Consider the following 24,214-nt stretch of genomic DNA (forward strand, 5'->3'; position numbering starts at 1 on the left):
ATCGCGTCCGTCTCGTATTTGGTTCTCCACTGGGCCACTTCGCTGTTGGCCTTGGACAGGGCACGCTGCAGCTCCCCCTTGGCTTCCTGCTCCTCCTCATACTGTTCCCGGAGCAAGTCACAGTCATGGCGAGCAGACTGCAAGGCGTGGGCCAGAGCGTTCTTGGCCTGGGGGAAAAAGAGTATTGTGAAAATGAACGGAAATATCGTGGGAAATCTCCTGACTGAAATGTTGGTGGATGCTGGATTGTTCTGCTTTGAGTGATGGCAGGCTACTGAATACAAAAGGAAGGAAGATCTGTGAACCTGCAAAAAAATTAATGGATAGACTGTAGGGAAGGTGGAGCAAACCTAATATGGGAAAACTTGCACTTCATTACCTAAGTGGTTTTTTTTCTCCCTCTCATCTTGTTGGTTCTGTAATTTCATATATATCTCAAGCTTCTCCCAGACAGGAGGAATCCACTGGGTAAGGCAGAATTTGGAAAGCCTTCTCACCTTTATCTCTTCCTCTAAGTGCCTCTTGAGTTCCTCAATCTGCTGGGTGAATGCCTGCTTGCCTCTTGACAGCTGAGAAATTAGAGCATCTTTCTCCTCCACCTGCCGTGAATATTCACCTGGAAAAGTTCAGATGAGTAAAAAACCCTTTTTATGACTTATTTAAAAGTGTTAACCTTGATAATTAAATGCACATAAAAATATTTTGAGTTAAACAAGATTTTATTTCTTTCATGGAATCCTAACCACTGACACCTATCCATATCTCTGAGTATGCCAAAATATTCATCTTAGAGACGAGAAATGAGATACATTATATCCCCTTGGCCAACATCTGACTAGTCTGACTGTATATTTGCACTAAGTCCAGTGATCATTTCAAGCCCTGAGCTTACAGAATGGTGTCTGTGCTCAGGTATATCACTGTCCTCTCCTAGCCTGTGTGATAGATGAATTCTTCTTTGAAACTCCAGTCATAGAATCATAGTACAGTCCAGGCTGGAAAGGACCTTGTAAGGTCATCCAGTCCAAGCTTTCATGAGAAAGGTAGCCTAGATGAGATTATCTAGCGCCCTGTCCAGTCATGTCTTGACACTTCCAGTGGCGAGGATGATACCACATCCCTAGGGATGTTGTTCCAGTGATTAGTTGCTCCAGTCCCTTAATCATGTTATTGGTCCTGCTCCAGTATCTCTGTATCTCTCTGGTACGAGGGAGCCTAGCACTGGACACAGCACTCCACGTGTGGCCTCACCAATGCTGAGTAGGGGGAAGGATCACCCTCTGCTAACCTCCTGGCAACACTTCTCAAAAATGCAGCTCAGGATTCTGTTGGCTGCCTTTGTCGTAAGAGCACGTTTCTGGCTTATGTTCAACCTAGTTTCCACCAACACCCTCAGGCCTTTTTGACCCCTTTTTTTGAAGTCCCAGGTTATATACAGTGTCATCTAAAAAAACAAATGTCTTACCAGATTCTGTTTGTAGCCGAGCTCTCTGAGCACTTATGTCATTAATTGTGCGCTGTTGTTCCTCCTCCTTTGTCTTAATCTCACTGAGCTGATCTTCTAGGGAGCGGCACATCTTCTCCAGATTTGCCTATTTGCATGAGGAATGAAGGATGGTCAGTGATTCAACACATAATACTGAGAATCTGAAGCCTTGCTAAGGCCAAGAAAAGAAGCCAATGATGTAGAAGTAAAGTGAAAATGTCTCAGTTAACTGACATATTGTTCTATGAAATTGGCATCCCTAATTCCAAATTTCGTATTATTTATTAATGTACACTCCATTTTTTCAATAGAGAAGAAAGATGATATGACACTAACATGAGGAATTATGTTAAATTTCTGTTTGGCTCTTAGTGACTATGTCATTTAAGTATTTAAGGAAGGAAAAGAAAAATAGGAATATAAAGGGAAGGGTAGGTTAGGAGTAAATTCTACTTTTGAAGAAACCAAAAAACTGATAAGGTTAGTGTCTTTAATTTCACTGTCATAATATTCTGAGCCAAGCAATGAGATCCTGTAGTTCCTTAGGCTAGGTGCTTAAAGGGAAGTATCATAGCTCTCACCCAAAAGACACAATATGTTATTACACAGATACTGAAATATATAAATGCAAATTCAAGTTGTAAAGTGCAACTATTTATTTTAAAGTATGACTAACTTAAATTTCTGTGTTAAAATATAGATACCTGATTATGTTTGAATTACTACAAAGAAAGATTTCAGTACCTTGGCTTTGGAGACAGACTCCATGTTACTGGCCAAGTCGTCAATCTCCATCTTCAGCTCACTCTTCTCCTTCTCCAGCTTCTGCTTCACTCGTTGCAGGTTGTCGATCTGCTCCCCAAGCTCAGCTGTGCTGTCCGCGTGCTTCTTCCGCAGTGCAGCAGCCGTGGCTTCGTGCTGCAGCGTGGCCTCTTCGAGGTCACGACGCATCTTCTGAAATTCTGCCTCACGCTTCTTGTTCATCTCCATCTGAGCTGCGGTAGCCCCTCCTGCTTCTTCCAGGCGCTCGCTGATCTCCTCGAGCTCCCTTGAGAGGTCAGCCCGATGCTTCTCTGCTTTTGCCCGAGAGGTTCGCTCTGCCTCAATTTCCTCCTCCAGTTCCTCAATACGCGCCTGGGGAACATTAGGGACCCTTCACACCCATGTCCTCCTCCTTCCTGACCTGTGTCTGGGTGAGAGAGGGGAAGGGACAGAGACTTGCCTGCAGCTCCTTGATCTTCTTCTGTAATTGCATGCCCAGGGCTTGCTCATCCTCGATTTTGCTCTGGATCTGGCTGATTTCAAAGTCTTTCCTTTGGGCAAAGCAAAAGGTGTTAGAGCTCACAGAGAAAAGACAAGTGCACCAGCCCAGCACTCAGGTGCCCAACAGCCCCACTTACTTCTTCAGTTTCTCATCCAGCTGCTGCTTATCATTTTCCAAATCCATTATGGATTCCTGGTTCATCTTCAGGTCTCCTTCGAGTTTCCTCTTAGCTCTCTCAAGGTCCATGCGCAGTTTCTTCTCCTGCTCCAGGGACCCTTCCAGCTAAACACAACAAGACCATAGGTGATCCAGCAGCCAGTTCCAACTCCATACCTGTCCTCTTCTTGCTGTATGTCTGTGGGCTTACATCATCCACTTGCTGCTCCAGCTTGGTCTTGGCTTTGGTCAGCGTATTGACTTTGTCTTCTTCTGCCTGCAGGTCATCCAGTGTCTGCTGATGGGCCTCTTGGAGGGCCTTCTTCTCTTTAGTCAGCTTGGCGATGGTCTCGTCCCGGGCTGCCATCTCCTCTGTGAGGTTTTTCACCTTTGAGAAGAAGAAAACAACCTTGTTACAAGAATTGGGAATGGATCTCTTTTCCTTGAATGTGTGTCACAGAATCTGTTGTATACCTTGTTTTCAGTGGCATGTTTTTCCTTCTCAACCTTGGCCAGTGTTAACTCAAGGTCATCAATATCTTTCTTCAGCTCTGAACATTCGTCCTCCAGTTTCCTCTTCTTGGCTGTCAGTTCAGCATTCATCTCTTCTTCATCTTCTGCTCTCTCTGTCAGCTCCTTAATTTTAGCTTCCAGCTGGATTTTGGTTTTGATGAGTTGGTCACACCTTTCCTCAGCATCAGCCAAACCATCAGCTTCCTACACATGATTCATGATGATAACGTATTAAAATTATATGGTATATAAAGTTGTATAAAGATGTGGCTGTAGGTTTCCATGTAAGATTTAAAGTACTGTAAACAGTAGTATTTACCGACTGGAAATTGATTACTCCTCTCTTGATATAAATGCCTATGAAACAAGCTGCAATAATTCATTGTAAATTTATTAATAATTGGAGATTTCGGCATAGCTTTTCTGTGTGGTTTTCCTTCCTATTTTATGAAATACATGTATGTTTTTACAATACGTACGGTTTTGGGACAATGTGTCTATTACAGAGACATTTGGGATCATTTTACACAGGACATTTAAAGCCAAATTCATTAACAATACTCACAGCCTGCACTTGGAGCTGCAGATCGTTTTTCTCCTGCAGCAAAGAAACCATTTTCTCCTCCAGCTCCTTCCTCTTGGCCTCAGACTTTGCAAGCTCTTCCTTGGTTTTCTCAAACTCTTCCTTCATGTTGGCCATCTCCTTCTCAGATTCTGCGCTCTTCAGCAAGGGCTTGATCTTGAAGAACAGCTTCATCCAGGGCCAGTGCTTGACATTCATGAATGCACGAACATTGTACTGGATACAGAAGATGGACTCTCTGAAAGGTAATAAAATATATTATGTTGTTTATTTTTAAATTTGTAATACATATTTAATTGTATATATTGATATGTATAACAAAATTCTACATATAATACTATATAATTTACATTCTATAGATCTTTGTGTGTATAAAATATATACTATATATCAATATTATATTTTATTAATAATCTTTAATATATTATATATATATATAATATATAGCTGAAAAAAGCTCCCTAGTTTGATGTAGATCGTTAACCTGTATGAATAGTTTTGAAGTCCATATATTTGTCTCACTTTCGTAGTCAAAAAAAAGGAACACCTCCAGAAGCTAACTTGGTCCATTTCATGAAAGTTATCCAGGGGAAGAGGATAGTTCTCTTGTGTTACAAGTACGTGTTTCTCACCTTATGATTATAATGGTAACCTAAAATAATTAGCTTAGACTAGATACCTGATTTGTGGACATACATATAATGCAGCCATTTACTGAATTAAGCAAAAATTAGAACAAAGAGTGATTTAAGTTAAAAACAATTTTTTTCTTTAAATCGGGTTTTTGTACTGCTTCATCTGCTGCCAGGGTATACTCCCAAACACATCCATATTGGTGAACTGAATTAATGAGAAATAAATGAGATTTGGAAAGAAGCATCCTTTTTTCAGTTTTGTTCATGTCATTGGTATCTGATAAGGATTGGCCCAGGAGGCCAAATAAGTATAAGTATCTACCTCCTCTCCATCATTTTCTTGAACTCCACTCTCATCAGGAAGCCCCTGCACATGGCCTGTGTGCGGGTGATGAGCTGTGCCAGCTTCTCATCCCTCATCTCCTCCAGGAGTCCCAGCAGCCCAGCTTTGAAGAACACCTTGAGAAAGAGAATGTTGCAGTACATAATTGTCAGGTATTGCAAGCACAGTACATCAATGAACCAGCATTTGTACCTTGGTGTGGCCAAATTTGTACTGGGTGTGGTCCACATCGATTGACCCAAGGAGCTTCTCAGAAGCCTTCTTGCTGTCAATGAACTGTCCCTCTGGGATGGCACTGGCATTGAGCACCTTGTATCTGTGAAATGAGAGAAAATGTAAATGAAGGCAACCATCTCAAGTCATAAGGTTATATTGTTTACTGAAATTAACATCACTCTTTGCAGCAGAATCAGGCTGAGGGAGTTGGAATTCCATCCGTTGTTTAGAGATAGAGTTATAATGAATCCCTAATCTGATAACAAAGTTAAGGAAACTGTTACTGTCTTTAGGTGATCAGTCATCGATGAAAAGAGGCCACTGATCTCCAGCCATTTCAGTCCAATACTTTTTTTACTTAAACTATGCTGTAGAAAATTGCTAGAGAGGAACATTGCTACCATGCGTATAGGAAGAAAGCATCGTCCCCTGAAACTTGCAGCTGATGCACATGGCCTGTGTGCGGGTGATGAGCTGTGCCAGCTTCTCATCCCTCATCTCCTCCAGGAGTCCCAGCAGCCCAGCTTTGAAGAACACCTTGAGAAAGAGAATGTTGCAGTACATAATTGTCAGGTATTGCAAGCACAGTACATCAATGAACCAGCATTTGTACCTTGGTGTGGCCAAATTTGTACTGGGTGTGGTCCACATCGATTGACCCAAGGAGCTTCTCAGAAGCCTTCTTGCTGTCAATGAACTGTCCCTCTGGGATGGCACTGGCATTAAGCACCTTGTACCTATGGGAGGAAGTAGAATATGAAGGTGGTCAGATTCCTGAAGTCTTAATCAAACCTGTACCAACTGATACCATTATTAAGATTCTCTAAAGGTGGATCAAAAGTGGAAGAGAGGTGAATAAGTCTGCACTCCGTTCCATTGTTTAGAAATCACATGTTCATGGGCAAACATGTTTTTAGGAAAAACATTGCACTTTCCTTAGTCCAGAAATTCTTTACACAGAATGGGTACTAATTTCCATGGGTAACTGCTGACATATTTCACATACCCTGTTATGCCTTATCTCAAAATGAGAACTTAATGTACGAGAACAAAATATGTGGAGAGTAGAAGCAATTCTTCACTCAAAATAGTGGCAGTATATGCTACCTGAGGTTTTTGCAGCTGATATAAAACATAAAGCAAGATCTTTTTATTTTATTTGTTTTTCCAACAAGTTAGTTGAGAATACCTTGCAGTTTTTTTATTCACATTTCTGTGCTGATGACTGCAAGTCATCTTACTTTGCTACTCAGAAGTTAACTAAGTCTAAGCTAGTCAACTTCATTTCTGGATAGTTAATTAAAAAATGCTTTGTATAAATGCCAAAATATGAATCAAGGACAGGAATAAATGATTGCCCTTTGAAAATGCCTGTTATTCTAGTTAGCTATAGAAAGAAACTGGATGACTGACTTGGACAATTGACTCTTGTATGACTAAAGATACATACAATGAACTGCTCCCATAACTCCCACAGAGTTAAAACAATTAGGAAATGCAAATTTTTCAGCATTGGTGGATATGGTGTAGGGCGGATGACATGGAATCTGACCTCTGTTTAAAGTCTGCATAGAGTATTCTGCTGGGGAATCCTTTCCTGCAAATTCTAATCCCTTCCAGCACGCCGTTACACCGCAGCTGATGCAGCACCAGCTCATGTTCCATGGCACCTAATAAATGACATAATGAATTGGTACTTCATTGTACTGCACAGAGAAGAACAGATTTATCGCATCTTTGAACTTTAACAACTTACCAGGTGTTTTAGTTTCATTAGGAATAAGGCATCGCACAAAATGGGGATGTGTGCTTCGTAGATTGCTCATCAGTTTGTTTAAATTTTCCTTAAGAGCAAGAGCAAAGACTCGGGTTTAAAAATGTCACTTATACAATCTCAATATTAGATGGAATAAAAACACTGCATTATAACCATGATTAATTGTTTGGGTTTTTTTACAGAACTTTCAGGCAGTTCTGAAAGAATACTTCCAAGGATTCAATGAGAATCCCTCTTTATTAAGAAGCACATTCTTTTATCCTTTATAAATATGAAATTTTTGTATATTAAATCAATCTAAAACTTTTCTGAAGTGAATTTTCTGTATTTTTTCACAATGTGTTAATATTTATAATGATTACTCTACAGTACCCGGAAGAGAGCTGACACAGTCTGGAAAGAAGACCCCTTCTTCTTGCCGCCCTTCTTGCCACCGCCACCACTCTCTAAACAATAGTATTTTTTTAAAAAAAGAAATGAACATCAAAAGCACACAGTTAGAATCTGAAGAACCTTGTGTGTTCCTCTTAAAAAAATAGAAAATATAATATGATCAAAATTTGTAAATGCATATTGTGTTTAAAGTTACAATGGGAGACTTGATTTTTTCAGATGATAACAGAATGAAATCCAATGACTTCAAGCTGAAGTTAAGAAAATGCAAACAGGAAATAAAATGTAACATTTTGCATAGTAAGATATTTAAGGAATTAAATAAATCACTAGTGAATACACCAAAAGCAGTCTTCATGTATCTTTACATCTAAGGATATCTATAAATTTAGCAGCATGTTTATACCTTTTATTGTCTTCCCTGCAGTATTTGGGAATGCCCCACATTGCAGAAATCTGGTTTGTCAGCTACCCTATGTTAATGTTGTGTTACAGCTGTCTGGTCTTAAAACCTACAGATGTATTAAGGTCTCTAGGGAAATATAATATCCTTTATTAGTCTGAGTGACTAAGTTCCAAAAAGTATATGAGGTTATGGGGTTTCAATTTTTGAAATGTAAATATAATTGGAAAATACTATTTCAAGATTCTTTTTTCTGTAAATTATAGTAGAAGTGATTTCAAAGAAATCACCTGCTTCTGCCCCACCAACAGAGGCAAAGAGTAAGGCCAGTGTCTTCAGGGATGATTTCTGGTACAGCCCCACAACAGTTTCATTCAGGGGGTCCTTGTTCTTCTCCAGCCAGCCAGTGATGTTGTAGTCCACCGTGCCAGCATAGTGCACCAGGGAGAAGTGGGCCTCAGCCTTGCCTTTGCCAGGTTTAGGCTTCTGGAAGTTGTTGGACTTGCCCAGATGCTGGTCATAGAGCTTGTTCTTGAAAGAGGTGTCAGTTGCCTTGGGGAACATGCACTCCTCTTCCAGGATGGAGAAGATGCCCATGGGCTGGAAGAAATAGCAACATGTGAAGAAAGAAAGTGTGGAAGCAAGAAGCAGAGAGAGAGTATATGAGAGGAATGGGAGATAAAAATTATACAAAACCCCGTCCTCAGAATGAGTAGTCTTATGTTTCTTCCAGAAGGGGCATTTTGTTAGTGGATATGCCATCAGTTATACAAAAACAAGCTCACCCGTAAGTTTCAGAGTTGGGATGTAATAAAGATCTTGCATGTAGAAATTCACTATGTGCATGTCAGTTGAAGACGGAAACGAAAATGAATGAAAGTAGCAGCATTCAGATGTAAGGAAGAGTTTACACTTCCTAAACACTTTTTCTTAGGTACAAGGTAGAAAATTTCTTTAAACATATTAAAATAGAAGTTGCCCAGTGTATTACTTGCAGAGCATGCATTAAAAAACAGACCCATTTGAGTGTGGACTCCAGAACAGTGACTAGGACTGAAATTTTTGCCCCACGTGAATCATATGTACTATGTGACAGAATCCCACAGGCATTGAAGTAACAGACAAATGAAAACGTATATCAAATGCTTGGAGCCCAGAAAAAAAACATGTTATTTGCTGCACTAATTGTGAGTGCCACACATTAGAGTGGTCTAATTTGAGCACAGAAGATTCCTTTTTACATTTTACATCTGGAAAACTATTTAGTGTGTAGGGCCCAAGAACCTTCTCAATGAGCTCAATGCAGGCAGCCAGGTCCATCCCAAAGTCAATGAACTCCCAGTCAATTCCTTCCTTCTTGTACTCCTCCTGCTCCAGCACGAACATGTGGTGGTTGAAGAACTGTTGCAGTTTCTCATTGGTGAAATTGATGCACAGCTGCTCCAGGCTGTTGAACTACAGAATGCAAAAGAGATTTACTTGTGAAGTTCAGTTCCAGGAACAGTTTTCATCTTCCAGTAGGTTTTGTTTTCAACCCATTAAGGCCTCCATGATTGGGATCCTGAATTTCTATTCATGGGACTGGACAGGCCCTTGCACTGTCTCAACACATTTCTGACCTCTGAAAAGAGTTGCAGAGCTTAGTCCAAGTCTGCATGAATCCGTCTACACTGCCAGTCTATTCTCAAGCATTCAGAGGGACTCTGGCTTCAGCATTAATAAAATTTTCATTCAAGATGGCATATTTTAACTTACTCAAAATGTGTCTATGCTATTACCTATCAGTTAAAAAATTTCCTATCAGTTTTCAATGCAACTTTCACTTCTACGTATGGTGACAGACATCTGCAAAAACCTTCAGCCTCTGTGGGATAATACATACTATAAGAACTAGAAGAGTGCCATTCCTGCGGGAATGTCAAGATTATCCAAAAGATAAAATCTATCCATAATTTAAAAACAAAAAAACCCCAAACCAAAACCCAAACTATGCCAGTTTCTTAATGCCCTTTCCAGGAAACTTGTATGAAGATCCTCCTCTTACATCAAAGATCTCAAAGCCAGCAATGTCCAGGACACCAATGAAGTACTGTCTGGGTTGCTTGGTATCCAGCTGTTGGTTGATGCGAACAACCATCCACAAAAACATCTTCTCAAAAACAGATTTTGCCAGGGCACCCACTGAATTGTATACCTACAAAAAAGTAAAAGAATAGTTTCCATTAAGAACAAAAGAGGAAGCTCAAAGTTTTTAATTCATGTCATTTGTTTTCTGTCATCACTTGTTTCTTACCTGCTGCACAGTTTGACCCTTGGTCACATATTCATTCCCAACCTTGACTCGAGGGTAGCAGAGGGCCTTAAGCAGATCTGCTGAGTTCAGACCCATCAAGTAGGCAGCCTTATCAGCAACTAAGGAAACAAGCATATAGCAGGATCAAATATTAGCTCTCCAGTAGATATATCTTGTAGTAATTTCAAATCCTTTCTGCAGAAGTCACACATATTTTAGGTCACATACTTTTAAATATTGTAATTTTTCTTATTAACTGTTTTTTCCCCATTTAATTTAGATGATTGTTAAATGTAAAGACTCTTCCAAATGCCTTTACAATGAAAACGCAAATTTTGAAGCAAGTGATTAGACAGACAAAAGGGCAAAGGGTCATGAAAATGGCATGTCAAACAAGTCACATTTCCTGAATAAACTGCAAAAGGAAACTCGTTGGTAGTGAAATACACTGTACGGAAAATTTTAGTCAGTGAAAGTCAACTGTCATTAGAGAGACATAGATAGATTAGTGAAGTATTATCCTATTTATAATTTTGGCATATCTCATACAACTTTCATAGTGGGAACACATTCTCCCTAAGGATAAATATAACACACATAGGTCTTTTCCCCCTCTCTTTTTTTCTGAATCTAGACTGTTAAATACAAGAACTACAGCACTGGATGTACTCTGTCATCACTTTCCATTTTGCTGACTATCTCTTCTCACAGCAAAGATAATAGTGAGCACTAGTATTATTTACAGAGTCCTTTAATGTGAGAAGGCCAAACGTCACTATAGAATATATATACACAGATGCTAATTTTCAGCTGTTTCTACTGTGTGTTATTTACAACTAAATACTTAATGTACATTTACCACTGGAAAGATTAAGGTATGAAACAAGAACATTTCACTTTTGTAGAGTTAGTTTTTAATAATTAAATAGTCATCCAATTCTATTATACGCTACTATAACTCTTTGCTTTGACATATGCTAAACATATGAAATGAAAGGCTGTTTTTAGAAGTTCATCCTCAAACAATAAGTTTGGTATTTTACTTTCTGCTATTGCTTTTACTATTGAATTCAAACTCTGTCACCAGGCACAATATGTAAAAAGATTTGTTCAAGAATGCTTATATAATTCATACGAAATCAAGATAAAAAAGTATAGCAGATTGCTGCATGAATATTGACAAGATCTAACAGCCTGAAATTGCATTGAGAGATATTTAAATGAGAAATTGAGGAAAAAATTCTAATGACTAAGGGTAGTGAAGTACTCAAATAGATCGCATGTTTTCATCAATGTTTTCAAAAGAAGACAAAGAAAGATTTCACAGTAAATGAAGTCCCCAGGAGGTGGAGAAAATGAATGGCCACAGTCCTCTCCCAGCTTTTTTAGGAAATAAAAATAGCAAAATAAAAGATGACTTTGCCACACTGAGAAATTCGTCACAATTCAGAGTAATCCTCAGAAGAGGATTACAGTGTCTGTGAAACAGAACCGACTTCAGAGGAAACAGTGTTACATAAACTGTTCCAAATCTTTCCAAGATTTGGTCAGAAAAGTACCATGACTTAAGAAAAGTTACAGCTATTATTTGTAGCCTATTCTACTGTTACTGTTTGTCATTATCAGATTCATTGCCATTGTATTCCTTGTGGACATTTTCATTTATGTCTTAACTTTCCTAAAAAAAAAAAAACCAAACCACACACACAAAAAAACCCCTTAATAGTACATGTTTATGATACATGCAAGTATTTCTGATTTCATGGAAATACTTCCACGAACTTTTCAAGGAATACACCTTTGAACAACTCTAGGAAAGCAAACGCAATTGAGATATCTGAGCTGTCTATTTTTCAAACATAAGTCGCAAGAGACATACTGAGGCTCTACAGAAACTGTAGAGCATATGAGCCACAGCTGCAGCATTAACCGATGTTCCTTTTTAACCCCTCCATGTAAAATGAAGTAGCACAATGCTCTCAGTTCAGGTGTTGTGAGTTGTCTCCAGAATACGGGCTTTGAAGCAGAGCAGCTTTGGGATTCTGGCTTCTTGTCACCTGGAAACAATACCATTAGGAGGTGCCCGCAGCTGGTGGTAAGTGATAGTAGCTACCTGGGTACATAAACTAAAGCCAGTGAGCAGAGTGGCTCCCAGTCCTGTGCCAGGTCTGGGAAGCTGCTGTTCAGTATAGCAGCAAAGCTTGCTCTTCTGGAAGCGTGCTCTAGGGTTCACAGGCCCTTATACCTTGCACAGTTCAAAATAACCTGCATCTTCCACTGAGCTGTGTTCTTCCAGCAAAGTCCTCTGGTTAGGACACGCATATTCTACAATGCTAGCAGCTGGGGAAATGCTCAGGCCAAGTCAATGATTCTGACCCCAAATTACTGCCTGTATTAGTGAGTGTTCCGGTATATACTGTGCTCCGGTATATATCGTGCTGGTACCTTCTGTGCCGTCTGGCTCTGCCTGCTCCTCACGCTGCTTCTGCTTAAACTTCAGGTTGCCGTAGTGCATGACAGCCCCTGTCAGCTTGTAAATGGCTGTTTTCTCATCAGGAGTGAAGCCCAAGATGTCAATGGCACTCTAACGGAAGAATCATTGGAGTAAGTACCATGTGTGGTAAAGGTGAGAGTCCGCCTGGGAAAACTTCTGTGCGTTACTTACGTCCGTGGCCATCAGCTCTTCCTGATCGTTAATGCTGGGAACCGTGATCTCACCTTGACTCACATACTGATAGTCATAGGGGTTGGTGGTGATCAGTAACATCTCTGAAAAGAAGGACAAAACACGTACAGATCAAATGTAATTGGCACGTCAAGGAATTAAATGCTGTTCCGTGACTTTTGTCTGCAGAAGTCAGTGATCTTTCCTACCAATTAGCTCTGGCTTCTTGTTGGACATGATCTGATAGAATATGTGGTAGCTTCTTTCTGCCTTCAGCTGGAAAGTGACTCTGGACTTCTCCAGCAGATCTGGCAAGGACAGATCAAGGTAGGACAGAGTTAACGCAAGAGCTGAGGCAGGTTGGAAGGAACGGGGTCAGGCCAGAAGGGTCACTTACATGTTTCAATGTCAGCAGAAGCCAGTTTTCCTGTGGCCCCAAAATGGATTCTGATGAATTTACCCTGAAGGAAGCAGAAAAGTCAATTGAGATCTATTTTACCCATCCTGTCTGCAAGAATATTCGAGTCAGTATGTTGATTAGGAAAAAGTAATTTTGCCCCGGGCAGCAACTTACAAAGCGTGAGGAGTTGTCGTTCCTCACCGTCTTGGCATTGCCAAAAGCCTCCAGCAGTGGGTTGGCACTGATGATTTGATCCTCAAGTGTCCCCTAAGACAGAAATCTTATTGTCACGATATAGCGCATAAATAAATCTGACAGTTGCATGTTTCTACCCCGAGGACCTCACCTGCATTTTGCCCGTTGGCTGCTGCTCTTCCTTCTTCTTATCCCCGCTCGCTGCAATGGTTGCAAAGTACTGGATGACACGCTTTGTATTCACAGTCTTCCCTGCACCGGATTCTCCGCTGTCAAACCAAAGAGAGAAGCAGAGAGTGTGTGGTCAGGCAGGAGGTCCCCTGGCATTGGGCAGCCCCGCAGGGGCCCGAGCAGGGGGTGTACATACGTGATCAGGATCGACTGGTTCTCGCGATCTGTGAGAGAGGCAGAATGAAAGATGTGTTAGCAGTTGTCCTGAGTAACACGAAGATGAATGAGAAGTAAATCTTTAAATGCAAGTTGGGACTTCTCCCAAGTCCAAGAGTAGCAGTTCAATTAATCCAAGACTACCCAATTCCCTTCCAGGTTCCAACAGTAGAAAGTATATGCCGAAAAGGATGCATAGAGCTGTCAGAGGCATGTAGTCCTCAGAAAAGCTCTGTACCCACTTGTGCTTCACACAGTTCTCACCAAGAAATCTAAAATCAAACTGCCTATCTGCATTCAAGATAGAGGATCATATGCAATAATACTACTATCTATTCCCTCAGTGGAAAAAATAGCAAAGTCAAATAGTATTTCTGCAGTGGGAGAGTGTAGAATTTCATACAATAAAGTCCAAATAATACACAGTGCTGAGCCCATGCATGCTTCTGGGTCAGTTTCACTTGAAATTAATTCCTGCATAACTCAATCAAGTTCTCAGTCACACAGCTCCGTGGTGTTTTTAGCTGGCTCGTCACATGCTCCGGCAAGATCAGTGGGGCTTTTTGGTTTAGATTGCTGTGAAGGAGGTCAAGCACTTACCAGTCAGCATGAACTGATAGGCATTGTCAGAGATGGAGAAGATGTGTGGAGGGGCCTCCTGGCGCTTCTTGCCTCGGTAGGCCAACACCACCTCCGGGTTGTACACCGGCAGCCACTTGTAGGGGTTGACAGTGACGCAGAAGAGACCTGAGTAGGTCTGTAAGGAAGGAGTACAGGATGCTGATTTTGTAAAGCCGAGGAGAGTTACAGCTAAGGCAGATGTGAATGATGTTCTGAGGAGACTGGGGTAGTGAAAGAAAATAAAGTGGAGGAATGACCCATCAAAGAATGGGTGAGATACAGCATATAATAAGGAAAGGTAAAAGTGGGAAGGTAGAAGAAGAAGATGGAGCCAGCAAGAGAACATATACCAGAAAAAAAGAAGAAATAGAAAAATGAGGAAAGAAGAATGCAAGAAGTCAGGAAGCTCTTTAGGGAGACTGAAAGTTGTCTTCAACTCTTAAAAATCAGGAATTGTCTCCTTCTGCTGGTACTTACATAGATCATCCAGGCTGCATAACGCTCTTTGAGGTTGTATAGCACAGCGGGTTCATGGAGGTGGGTCATCATGGCCATGTCCTCGATTTTATCATACTTGGGAGGGTTCATGGAGAAGATTTGATCATCCTTCACAGTAAGAGTCTGCCAAAGAAAAGAAACATACAGATTTGCTCTCTAAAAGTTCACAGCAGGCTTAAATTATATTCACAAGCCTTGAACTTTTTTTTTACTCACTTCTCCACCTTCGGTCTTGACGGTGACCTTCCCTGCTTCTTTGCTCTGGATTGTGCTTTTCACATAGGATTCCTTTGCATGTACCACAAAGACGGATGACTTGGCATCGAACGGCTTGTTCTGGGCCTCAATTCTCTCCTTTTCTGACTTTCGGAGGTAAGGAGCTGCCTCCCCAAAGATGGCCATTTCAGAGTCTGATGACATGGCTGCTGTTTACTAGAGGTAATGCAGCAAGTATCTGTGAGGGTAGCAAATATATTACAATGGTGCATGTTGGAAGAAACACTCCTACAGCATAGTGTATTAGATGGTGCTCTGTTGTATGTATCAACTGATTGAATTGACTCTTTCCTTTTTCTGCTAATTCAGAGCTCTGTTCTATAATTATCTTTCCTTTATTTCTGTTTTATGTAGTCAGATCTCTATGCCTACTGGACGATGGCAATTACACAGGAATGCTTTCTGTGTTCTTTTCTTTTTTTTTTTTTTCCTGTTTGTTGAATTAACAAGATAAACAGATTGTTTCCAAGGTTCCAAACACTGCACTCACTAGATATTTCCAGTTTTAGAATTCTGAAAGTCCTCTTGTGTCTCTTTTGTTTAGCACCTTTCAGACTGTGAGATTTGTTTACAAGAAAAGACTGGAAGAGGTCAGTACACTGAATATGCAGAGAGCTAAAATTATTAGCACTTCTCATTAAAGACATTCCCTTGGGATAAAATAGCCCAAGTTGTCAAATATTTCAATTATTCCACAGATCCACCTGCTAATAAACAAAGCTGATATTCTCCACTTTGATCTTTTTCATAACAGAAATTGAGTTATCTTGCATTCATGCACTACTATTAAAAAAATAATTATATGTAACCCTGTTTATTATTGCCAATTGTCTTGACTGAAAAGTTTCATGCAATTGTGAAGCTGGAATTAAGGTAAATTGTTAAATTAATACTGTTTCAAATGTACCCTTTCTTTTAACCTAATTTTATCTAGCTTTATCAACTGCAATTTGAATTTTGAGTAGCTTTTCTGAATAAACTAAAAGAAGCTTATTTCTCTAGCAATACTTTCACCTATGGCAGACCTCTGGGGGAAAATCAAATAATTGATTAAGTTTTCCTTGAGAAACAATTTCACTTTGATTGCAGGAAAGATATTCTGAACTTAGAATGTTTTTTTTAACTCTTTTCTGGGTCCTTTACCATTTAGCAACCTCATTATTGTAGTATGGCCAGTGCAACAGAAGTAATATTTTAATAATTATCACAGTATTTTTGTACATTACAAAACTTGTTCCACTCAGTATTCCACTGCTTACACGTGAAAAAAATTGCTTTGCATTCTTAGCCAACAAAGACATAATTTATGATTGTGTCATAAAGTGTTATCAGTTCAAATGCATGGGTACAATTCCCTGACTGATGGTTTTCTTTCTAACTACATGATTTTTCACTTCATTAAGTGTTATTAATCAAATGAGACGATTTCACAAAATAATTACATAAGGTTGTAAAATGGACCTAGTCTTTCACCAGCAGTTTTAGCACTGCGTATAACATCTCACACTTTCTTACAAGATTCCTAACAGGAATTACACTAGCATATTATGCATATTAGCATAAGCTATGTTATATATATACACAATAGACTTATTCAAAGCATGGTGACATTTTATAATTTTGAGGGATATATTCCAGTGACAATATTTGACCAAATAAATATAAATCAATGCAAAAAGTAAATATGAACAGTCAATTTTTCTGGGTGCAGGTATTTAAAAATTTGAATTTAGTTGCTGTTCAATGTCTCTTTTTCTAGTTATCCAAGTAGGTATCTTTCTTTCTTCATTTCCCCATGATTGTTAATATTTGCTTATATAATTATATCACAATTGTGCAATATTTTAATAGGCACAAGCAAGTTTATAAGGAAACTCAGACTGAAAGGCTTTCTTTTAGCACTTTTTGATGTTTTGATACACAACATTCTAAACCCACTCCCCAAGCTTCCCTGTGAAAAAAGAAAATATTAACATTATTTAAAGATATGTCTTTTCATGTGTCTTCCCAGCTAGTGCCAGTGACCCTTGATGGTTGAGGAAAATGAGAAAGAAAAAAAAAAAAAAAAGATAATTGTTTGCTTCAAGAATATATTTAATTTATGGACAAGTAATTGGAAACTACTTCCTGATGTGTTTGTTTGTTTTTTTTTTTCTTAGGACAGTTTATCCTGAGCCTAGGACCTAATGCCTGCTAATGTAGGAAGCCAATCTCTATAGAAGAATCCTGGGGAGAATGTAGGCAATGCAGCAGTGATCAGTACTTTTAAGACCACTGTCTTTAAGAATCTTGTGGCAAAGATATCAGCCATCCAGCCTAATTCTTGTACTGTATGTATACAATGGACATAAATATAAAGAATACATCTTAGAGCATCTCTATCTGTCCCTAAAGAGTGAATAAATCAAGATCTTACCTTTTGTGAGACAAGATGAATGGCTTTCAGACTGGAAGCTAGTCAGTACTGTAAAACAGAATTAGCAACTCCCTTCTTACTGCTGCACAGAATTCCAGAGAAAATTTATAGACAGAACACATATGGAAGCCTTGAAAGCAGGCTGAAAATCGCAGCTGACACTGGCAGTCCCCCAGTGAATGAATGAGTGTCTGTAGGAATGTACTGGTGCTTCTGGAATGCAGGGCCAGTTTCCCTTCATCCCCCACCTCCCCAGTCCAAAGCTTCTGACACACTTACCTTAGAGATTTCTGAGGAAGGACAAGACACACTGATCCCACGATACTTTTATACAGTCCGATCTGCATACGTAGCCACCACCTCCTCTTTCTTGGGTCAAAATAATTTTGGCAATCTTAACTCCTAGCAGAATTGCCATTCATACTAGAAATGAACAGATATATTTAGACATAACAGGTCTGTGAATCAATCTCCTATAAATAATTTTGACAAGAGAGCCTGAGAAGAGGGTAAGCAGGAGGGTGTGCTAAAGGAGATGAAAGGGGCTACGTTGGTACTGTAATCCATCAGATGCTGACTCAAGCAGAGAAAGTGAAGAGTAAGAGCCAGTGTATCATAATAGGAAACATACAGGGACGGAGAAGGGAAGGCACAGGCTCCTGCATGCTGCAAATGCTCTGAGCCTGAAATGTGGAAAAGGATGAGGGGTCCTACTGACATGTGGGGTCATTGTTAGAAGAAGGAAATCCCAATGCAGGAGGAAACACCTGAGTAGGAACAGAAGTTGCAGGACTGAGAATCAAGGGATGATATGAATGACCAAGTAGTAAAATACATCAAAGCTAAATTGAGAAGGGGAGGAAGCGTGAGTCTGAAGGTAATGATAAGAAGGATATGTGATTAAGGAAGAGGAAGTAAATAGGGGTGTGATTCCAAGAGGATAACAGCAAGTCACCATGGACAGAAGGGCAAAACAAGTTCAGTCTGGAGTTGAAGGCAGAAGACTCTAAGACTGAAGTCACCAAGTTAGATCGCAGAGAAAAGACATACAAATCCAACTCTTGTTTCTGGGGCTGAAGGGTTTCAAAGGTCATATGAACAGGACCATGGAACCATTGTACTAAACTTAAGGCCTGTATCCCACTGGAAGCAGGAGAAATAAGTGCTCTCTCAACATAAGGGAGTCATTCAGTACTACTTTTGCAGTATAAGTGTGCTAGATGGCAGGAAGGATTTCCATTCTCTAGGAGAGGAACAGTCATGTCCTGTGCTAGTCTGGGAGAGAGGCTGGTTAGAAGGAGCTGAATCCCATGCTAGTATGTGAAAAAAGCCAATCTACTGTGCTCATCCCTGGGATGTTCCCCACCCAGATTAAGGAGGGGGTTGCACATGTTATGTAACAACACAAGATGGGGAGTGGTGAAAAGGGTAGTGGAATTGCTTTATTGAGAAAAAACTTCACCCCCATGCAACAGATCTCGAGTATTTTTTTTCATGTGTTCGTCTTAACTTGCCAAATTTCCTATGACAGACAAAGCAATCTGAACTGAATCAAATCTCAGCAGCTTCACCTGATCCCATAGCATACTGCTTCCCCACTTACAGCACCTGTTGTGTTCCACTCCCTATTAACATCACCTAATCATAGGTCTGGATAAGAAAGTGAGGAAATTCCTTCCTCCTCTTCTCTCAGCTGACTGCGTCTCTGTGATGGCACTGTAATCCTGGATGTGAGGAGCAAATTAGCAGACGTGAGCTTCACATTTGGAGTAAATTCACTCTGAAGAATAAGCCTCTGGTTTAACTCTAACAGCTACACCCTCACCTGTGTGGGTCTAGCTGTTCCAGCACTTCTTTTGTCTTTAATGCAATTACATTGCCTGAGAACTGGAATTCACTGTGAATTTCAGGTATTTCAATGACTCTGTATGTTGTCTCATTTTGCTGGTGTATGCAGTTTTCACCTGCATTAAAACTGGCTATAAAAAAAAAAGAAAAATACATGGTTTTCCCACAGTCATATGTAATACTGGCATAAAGCTGACAGCTGACTAGAAGACTTTATTTGCAAGATATTTTTCAAATAGAAAAAGAATCATCCATAAGTTTTTGAAGACTTGAAAGGATTTAGGAGAAGTAATTTTTCAAAATATTTTTCAAAATTACCCTGGAATTAAAAATTTCTACAACCCGTAACATTTTGCTTGTTCTGTTTCCCTTATTATTTTTCCTTGCTCCTGTTTGCATTTATGTTGCTAGCCAATGTAACAGAATACAACATGGCTGTTTGCTTTCTATCTCTATGTATTCCTGCTTTTGCTTTTTCTTTTTTGTAATTTTAAGAGCAAAGTTTTCTTAATTTGGAAAAACTCTGTAGCTGTCAAATAAAACTGAAACTGTGACTTTCTGAAATGGAAAAACTTGGAAAAAATATGGACAAGCTGGAGGTCAAGAAAAAAATGTGCGTGTATTAATTAAGCCCATATATAAGTATATAATTTGTTTTGCTACCTTTGGTAGTAAAAGAAAAAAGGTCAAAATTAAAAAAAAAATAATTGTGGCAGCTTATAAAAAACACATTTTTTTCTTCCTCCAAAATGTCAGGAAATCTTTTGCTTTAATACCATGATTTTGTTTCCGTCAGGCAGAATGAAAACAGCCACAAGTTTTCATAGACTTTCACATAAGACATTTTAGCATTTTTTTGCCAGCTATAACATTATCTCAGGGCCTCCCCTTCTCTACCAAATCCACTGCAACCCCCTCCAAACTACCTGCACAAGTACAGCCCTCCTACTGTGAACATGTACACCCCATTTACTCAAGTCTTCCATCAGCAACAACCCTTCACAAAAACTTTATGCAAACATACCTAGGCAAATGTTTGAGGCATTTATAAAGGAGAAGATTTGCTTATTGAATATAATGGCAAAAAGTATGCCAATAAAAATTTCTCCTTTGTATTACAACTAGTTCATGCTTTACCTTTATACCATGTTCAGTTGAAGCTAACAATGCAGCTTTCCAAGAAGCTAACAGTGATAAATTGTAATCCCCGATAAATGTCAGCCAGAGAGCAAGTGCGACTGATCATGCTCACTAAGTAAACTACTACAAACTGAAAGGGCATAAAGAGTACCTTATATGTGATACATTCCAGAAAAAAAGAATAGATGTGTACAGAGGACAAAATAAATTATTTTTCATTTTAGGCATACTCCATAACTTTTCTGGGTGTCTATTGATGTCACTGATACCTTCCTATCTACCATCACCAGTACTACATAGGCAATGTCATTTCTGACTGGCAGAAGAGAGGACCAAATAAGCATCATGCCACATTATTTTTTTTCATCCCCTACCTCTGACAGGCTCACCCCATGCTCCCCTCACTCATCCTGCTGCCCCAACACAGAGTTTGCAGCCAACGTGGATGGGCATCATGTCTAAACAGAAGACCCCAGAGGCAGCGGCTGCAGTGTGGATGGTATGTGGGGCTCCAGCAGTGAGACCAGCATCCATCCTGCCATGCAGCACTGCCACAAGGACAGGCCTGACACTGGCGGGGCCCTGCGCTGGCTGGTGGGGCCCTCAGCCTGCCTGAGCCCGTGGCATGCTGTGCCATGGGTGAGAAGACCAGGCCAGAGCCAGACCAGGCCAGAGCTCAGGCAGGCGCTGGGTGTCAGGCATCCCGGGCTCTGCCCCTGGTGACCAGGGCCTTCCCCCCTCTGCACAGGGTGACTGAGCCTGAAGAAATGGTGAAAAGACAAAAGACACTATTGAAATGTCCAGAGAGCTGAATAGACCAGCGACAGGGGTTTTATAACCAGCTTGTAGCTGGCATTCACTGGCCTACCTCCCTGCACTCTTCTCCTGGCTCCTGTCCTCAAGAGCCAACCAGGGCGGTTGCCATTGGCCCTCAGGAGGAGGCAATGTGAGGCACTGATGGAAGCTTCCCATGTCTCCTGTTTTGCTCCACCACCAGCTGCCAGCCTCCCACTTATCTCCTCACATGCCCTGCTTTTGTGGTAGAGGAGTTGAATGTAGGTGAGCAGCTACAGGGGAAAGTAAAGATGATCTCTCTCCTGGTGCACAGCAAAACGAGGAAGTGCATTACCAGAACAGCTTGTTCACCGCCTGCCACCCTTTCTGAAATGTGGCTGGTACCGAAAACTGTGATGTACTAGTGGAGGTCTGTGATGAACCCTTAGAATAGCAGGGCATACTACAAATCCTGCAATGGGTGGTGCTTATTCTCACTGCAGTAGGGTTGTGTTTAGTATTGCCAGTGTCACACTGAAAACAAGTGTTGCTCATACAAAGGGTACCAAAATAAACCAAAGGGTTCAAGGGGACACTAAAAGCACCAGAGGTACTCAGCTATGGTGGGTACTGAACTAGCATTTCTAAAATGGACAGAGTAGTGTCCTTTCCTAACTCCAGCTGTCTTCTGCTGCTCAAATGTTATTTACATGTTTTATTAAGAACCCTTAGCATTTGAAGACAGTGTTTTTTTACAGCACTTGAAGGCTGGCTGGAGGATTAGAAAAGATATCCAAAAAGGACACATGAAGGTCAGCTAGGGATTGAGAATTCTGGCGGGATGGCCAAAGATGTTTAGCACTTGCTTTAAATAAAGAACAAGTTTGAGGTAGCTGCTAAAGCTTGTCACATATGCCAAAAATACTAAACAAGTCTGTCTCACGCTCTTTCTCTGTGGCTTGGCAATACCAAATGTATTCAGCTGTAACAGGAGTCCATTTACAGCTTCACTTCTAATTTACTGGAGCCCTTAGACACATTGAATGTATTCCCAAACCATCTAATCTACTCACCTGTCTGTAAAGTGTGATTGGCACTTAGACACCTTACAGAATCAGTGCTGTACTTTATCTTGCAATCAACATGTAAATGTTGGATGTCTAGTTCATCTTAATGCAAAATACTATGTTTTGGGCTAATAATCTGTTCTTAGTAAAACGAACAGGCCCACTATGTTGAGAATGACAATAAACAGGCAAGAGAGTTAGCCTGTGGACAGAGGAAGGCAAGTGGAAGAAGTGACAAGAGGAGAGGAGAGAGAAGACAGGAGAGTTGGTGGACCTGAGTAGGACAGGCAGAATCAATAGTCCCAAGGCTTGAAGTGGGTATGTGGGCTGAGTAAAGGTCATTTTGCTCATAGGGGATCTTGGCATAGTGCAGCAGCCTCCTCTATGTGCTGTGAGGGTAATGAATACATCAACCCCTTCTCACTCCCTGATTTCTCGTGGATGTCTGGAAACCTAACATTTCTTACAGCATGACACATCTGGCCACAGTCCTGGCCTTAGCTGTCAAGTTGTTTTAATGAGCGTAGACTCCTTCCATCTGGTGTGAAGGCTTTGCCTTAATCATTCAGGGAGAAAAACTAATTTTGTTAAGCAACTGCCCAGACTGGAGGCTTCCCTGCCCTGGAGCTTGTTGTGTAGGCAGGAAGGCAGTGGTGGACCTGTGTGATAAGTCAATGGCACTGCAGTCGACAGAGAGGACCAGCTTGCTTGGTAGGTGTATTCATCTAGATCAACAGCAACAGTCACTGCCATGTTACTCCTCTTCTTTGAGGAGGCAGCTATACCTTTGCTATGGATCTAGACACTGGTACACCTACTGTTTCCTAGGCCCATTCTTGGATGGCTCTGCAATAGACTTTCCCTGGACAGAGGGAGAGAGTAAAGACTCTTAGAAAGGTAGGGGAGGGCTTGACTCAAATTATAAATATATTATACTATATAATATAAATATATTATACTGTGATGGTTAAATCAAATGCCCACCAATTCTAGGACACCTTTCTGTCCTCTAAGGGTCTTATGAAAGCAATGGGAATGCAGTGTGGAAAACAAATGAGGGGCTTGAGGAAAATCATCCTGTGGTTTCTGCCCCGTATTTACCCAGTGAGTCTTCCCTATACTGAAAGAGCTCTGAACTCAGAGGCTGTGGCAGGTATCACTCCTTTTTCCAGTCTGACTCTGCTGTGATCCCACACATTGCATGGTAGAAAGAGCCTCCAGCCATCGTCACAGTGTCCCTCATATTCTTCTTCAGAGAATCCAGTCTCAGCTGCTCCCTTACATTCTGGAGAACACAGGATATTTCAGAGCAAAGACATTGGTTTGTGAGAGCAGGAGACTTTAAGGAGACTGGCCTGAGCAGGGGTGTCTTTAAAGTGACTATTCTGCTTGTAGAGACAATTCAGAGAACAGATGTGTCTGGTACTTTCCTCCTCTGACACATTCTTCTAAGACAGCATTGCTCACTGACAAAACATATCACCACGATGATTGCCTGATTTACTTTACAATTTTTGAATGACAAACCATGGTGATTGCCTTTCACAATTGAACAGCACAAGCCAGTTCTCCCCTGAGCACCTTTTCCCTGCTTTGGTGATACAGGTACACTTCTACATGTAAGGTACATACTATGTATATTCAATAGTCCTCACTCAGTTCTCCCTGTAAGCTGACCACCCAGCTGTACTTCTGTCCAACTTTACTGTCCAACATTACAGGACATTACTGTGATGAAAGGATTGCTTTTCTTAGGCCTTCCATGAGATTTCTTGAACTTTGGCTGGAATTGCTTAGGAGTATGTATGAAGTTGGCTGGGACTTGACCTGTGTTGAGAACTGGTGATGGAGCAGGAGGGTACGGC

General features: G+C 40.6%; 1 protein-coding gene across 1 annotated transcript in view; it reads right to left on the reverse strand.

Annotated features, from left to right (window-relative positions):
• LOC104286677 (myosin-3) overlaps positions 1-17,596 on the reverse strand; it is a 22,158-nt gene extending 4,562 nt beyond the window's left edge. Inside the window, exons 1-29 of the mRNA XM_009885294.1 lie at positions 17,521-17,596; positions 15,045-15,282; positions 14,808-14,951; positions 14,310-14,466; positions 13,690-13,717; positions 13,474-13,591; positions 13,302-13,394; positions 13,125-13,188; positions 12,937-13,035; positions 12,728-12,831; positions 12,508-12,646; positions 10,063-10,181; positions 9,814-9,963; positions 9,054-9,224; positions 8,060-8,369; positions 7,346-7,419; positions 6,953-7,040; positions 6,749-6,866; positions 5,810-5,933; positions 4,960-5,096; positions 3,985-4,240; positions 3,381-3,623; positions 3,118-3,294; positions 2,887-3,032; positions 2,709-2,799; positions 2,231-2,620; positions 1,466-1,592; positions 498-616; positions 6-167 (exon numbers count right to left, since the gene is read on the reverse strand). Of these exons, the coding sequence (XP_009883596.1) occupies positions 6-167; positions 498-616; positions 1,466-1,592; positions 2,231-2,620; positions 2,709-2,799; positions 2,887-3,032; positions 3,118-3,294; positions 3,381-3,623; positions 3,985-4,240; positions 4,960-5,096; positions 5,810-5,933; positions 6,749-6,866; positions 6,953-7,040; positions 7,346-7,419; positions 8,060-8,369; positions 9,054-9,224; positions 9,814-9,963; positions 10,063-10,181; positions 12,508-12,646; positions 12,728-12,831; positions 12,937-13,035; positions 13,125-13,188; positions 13,302-13,394; positions 13,474-13,591; positions 13,690-13,717; positions 14,310-14,466; positions 14,808-14,951; positions 15,045-15,248 (4,152 nt within the window). The 5' untranslated portion in view covers positions 15,249-15,282; positions 17,521-17,596. The remainder of the gene's footprint in view (positions 1-5; positions 168-497; positions 617-1,465; positions 1,593-2,230; positions 2,621-2,708; positions 2,800-2,886; positions 3,033-3,117; positions 3,295-3,380; positions 3,624-3,984; positions 4,241-4,959; positions 5,097-5,809; positions 5,934-6,748; positions 6,867-6,952; positions 7,041-7,345; positions 7,420-8,059; positions 8,370-9,053; positions 9,225-9,813; positions 9,964-10,062; positions 10,182-12,507; positions 12,647-12,727; positions 12,832-12,936; positions 13,036-13,124; positions 13,189-13,301; positions 13,395-13,473; positions 13,592-13,689; positions 13,718-14,309; positions 14,467-14,807; positions 14,952-15,044; positions 15,283-17,520) is intronic.
• Positions 17,597-24,214: the final 6,618 nt, after the last annotated feature.

Source organism: Charadrius vociferus, unplaced genomic scaffold (genome assembly GCF_000708025.1).
Source record: "Charadrius vociferus isolate BGI_N301 unplaced genomic scaffold, ASM70802v2 scaffold415, whole genome shotgun sequence".
NCBI lineage: Eukaryota > Metazoa > Chordata > Aves > Charadriiformes > Charadriidae > Charadrius > Charadrius vociferus.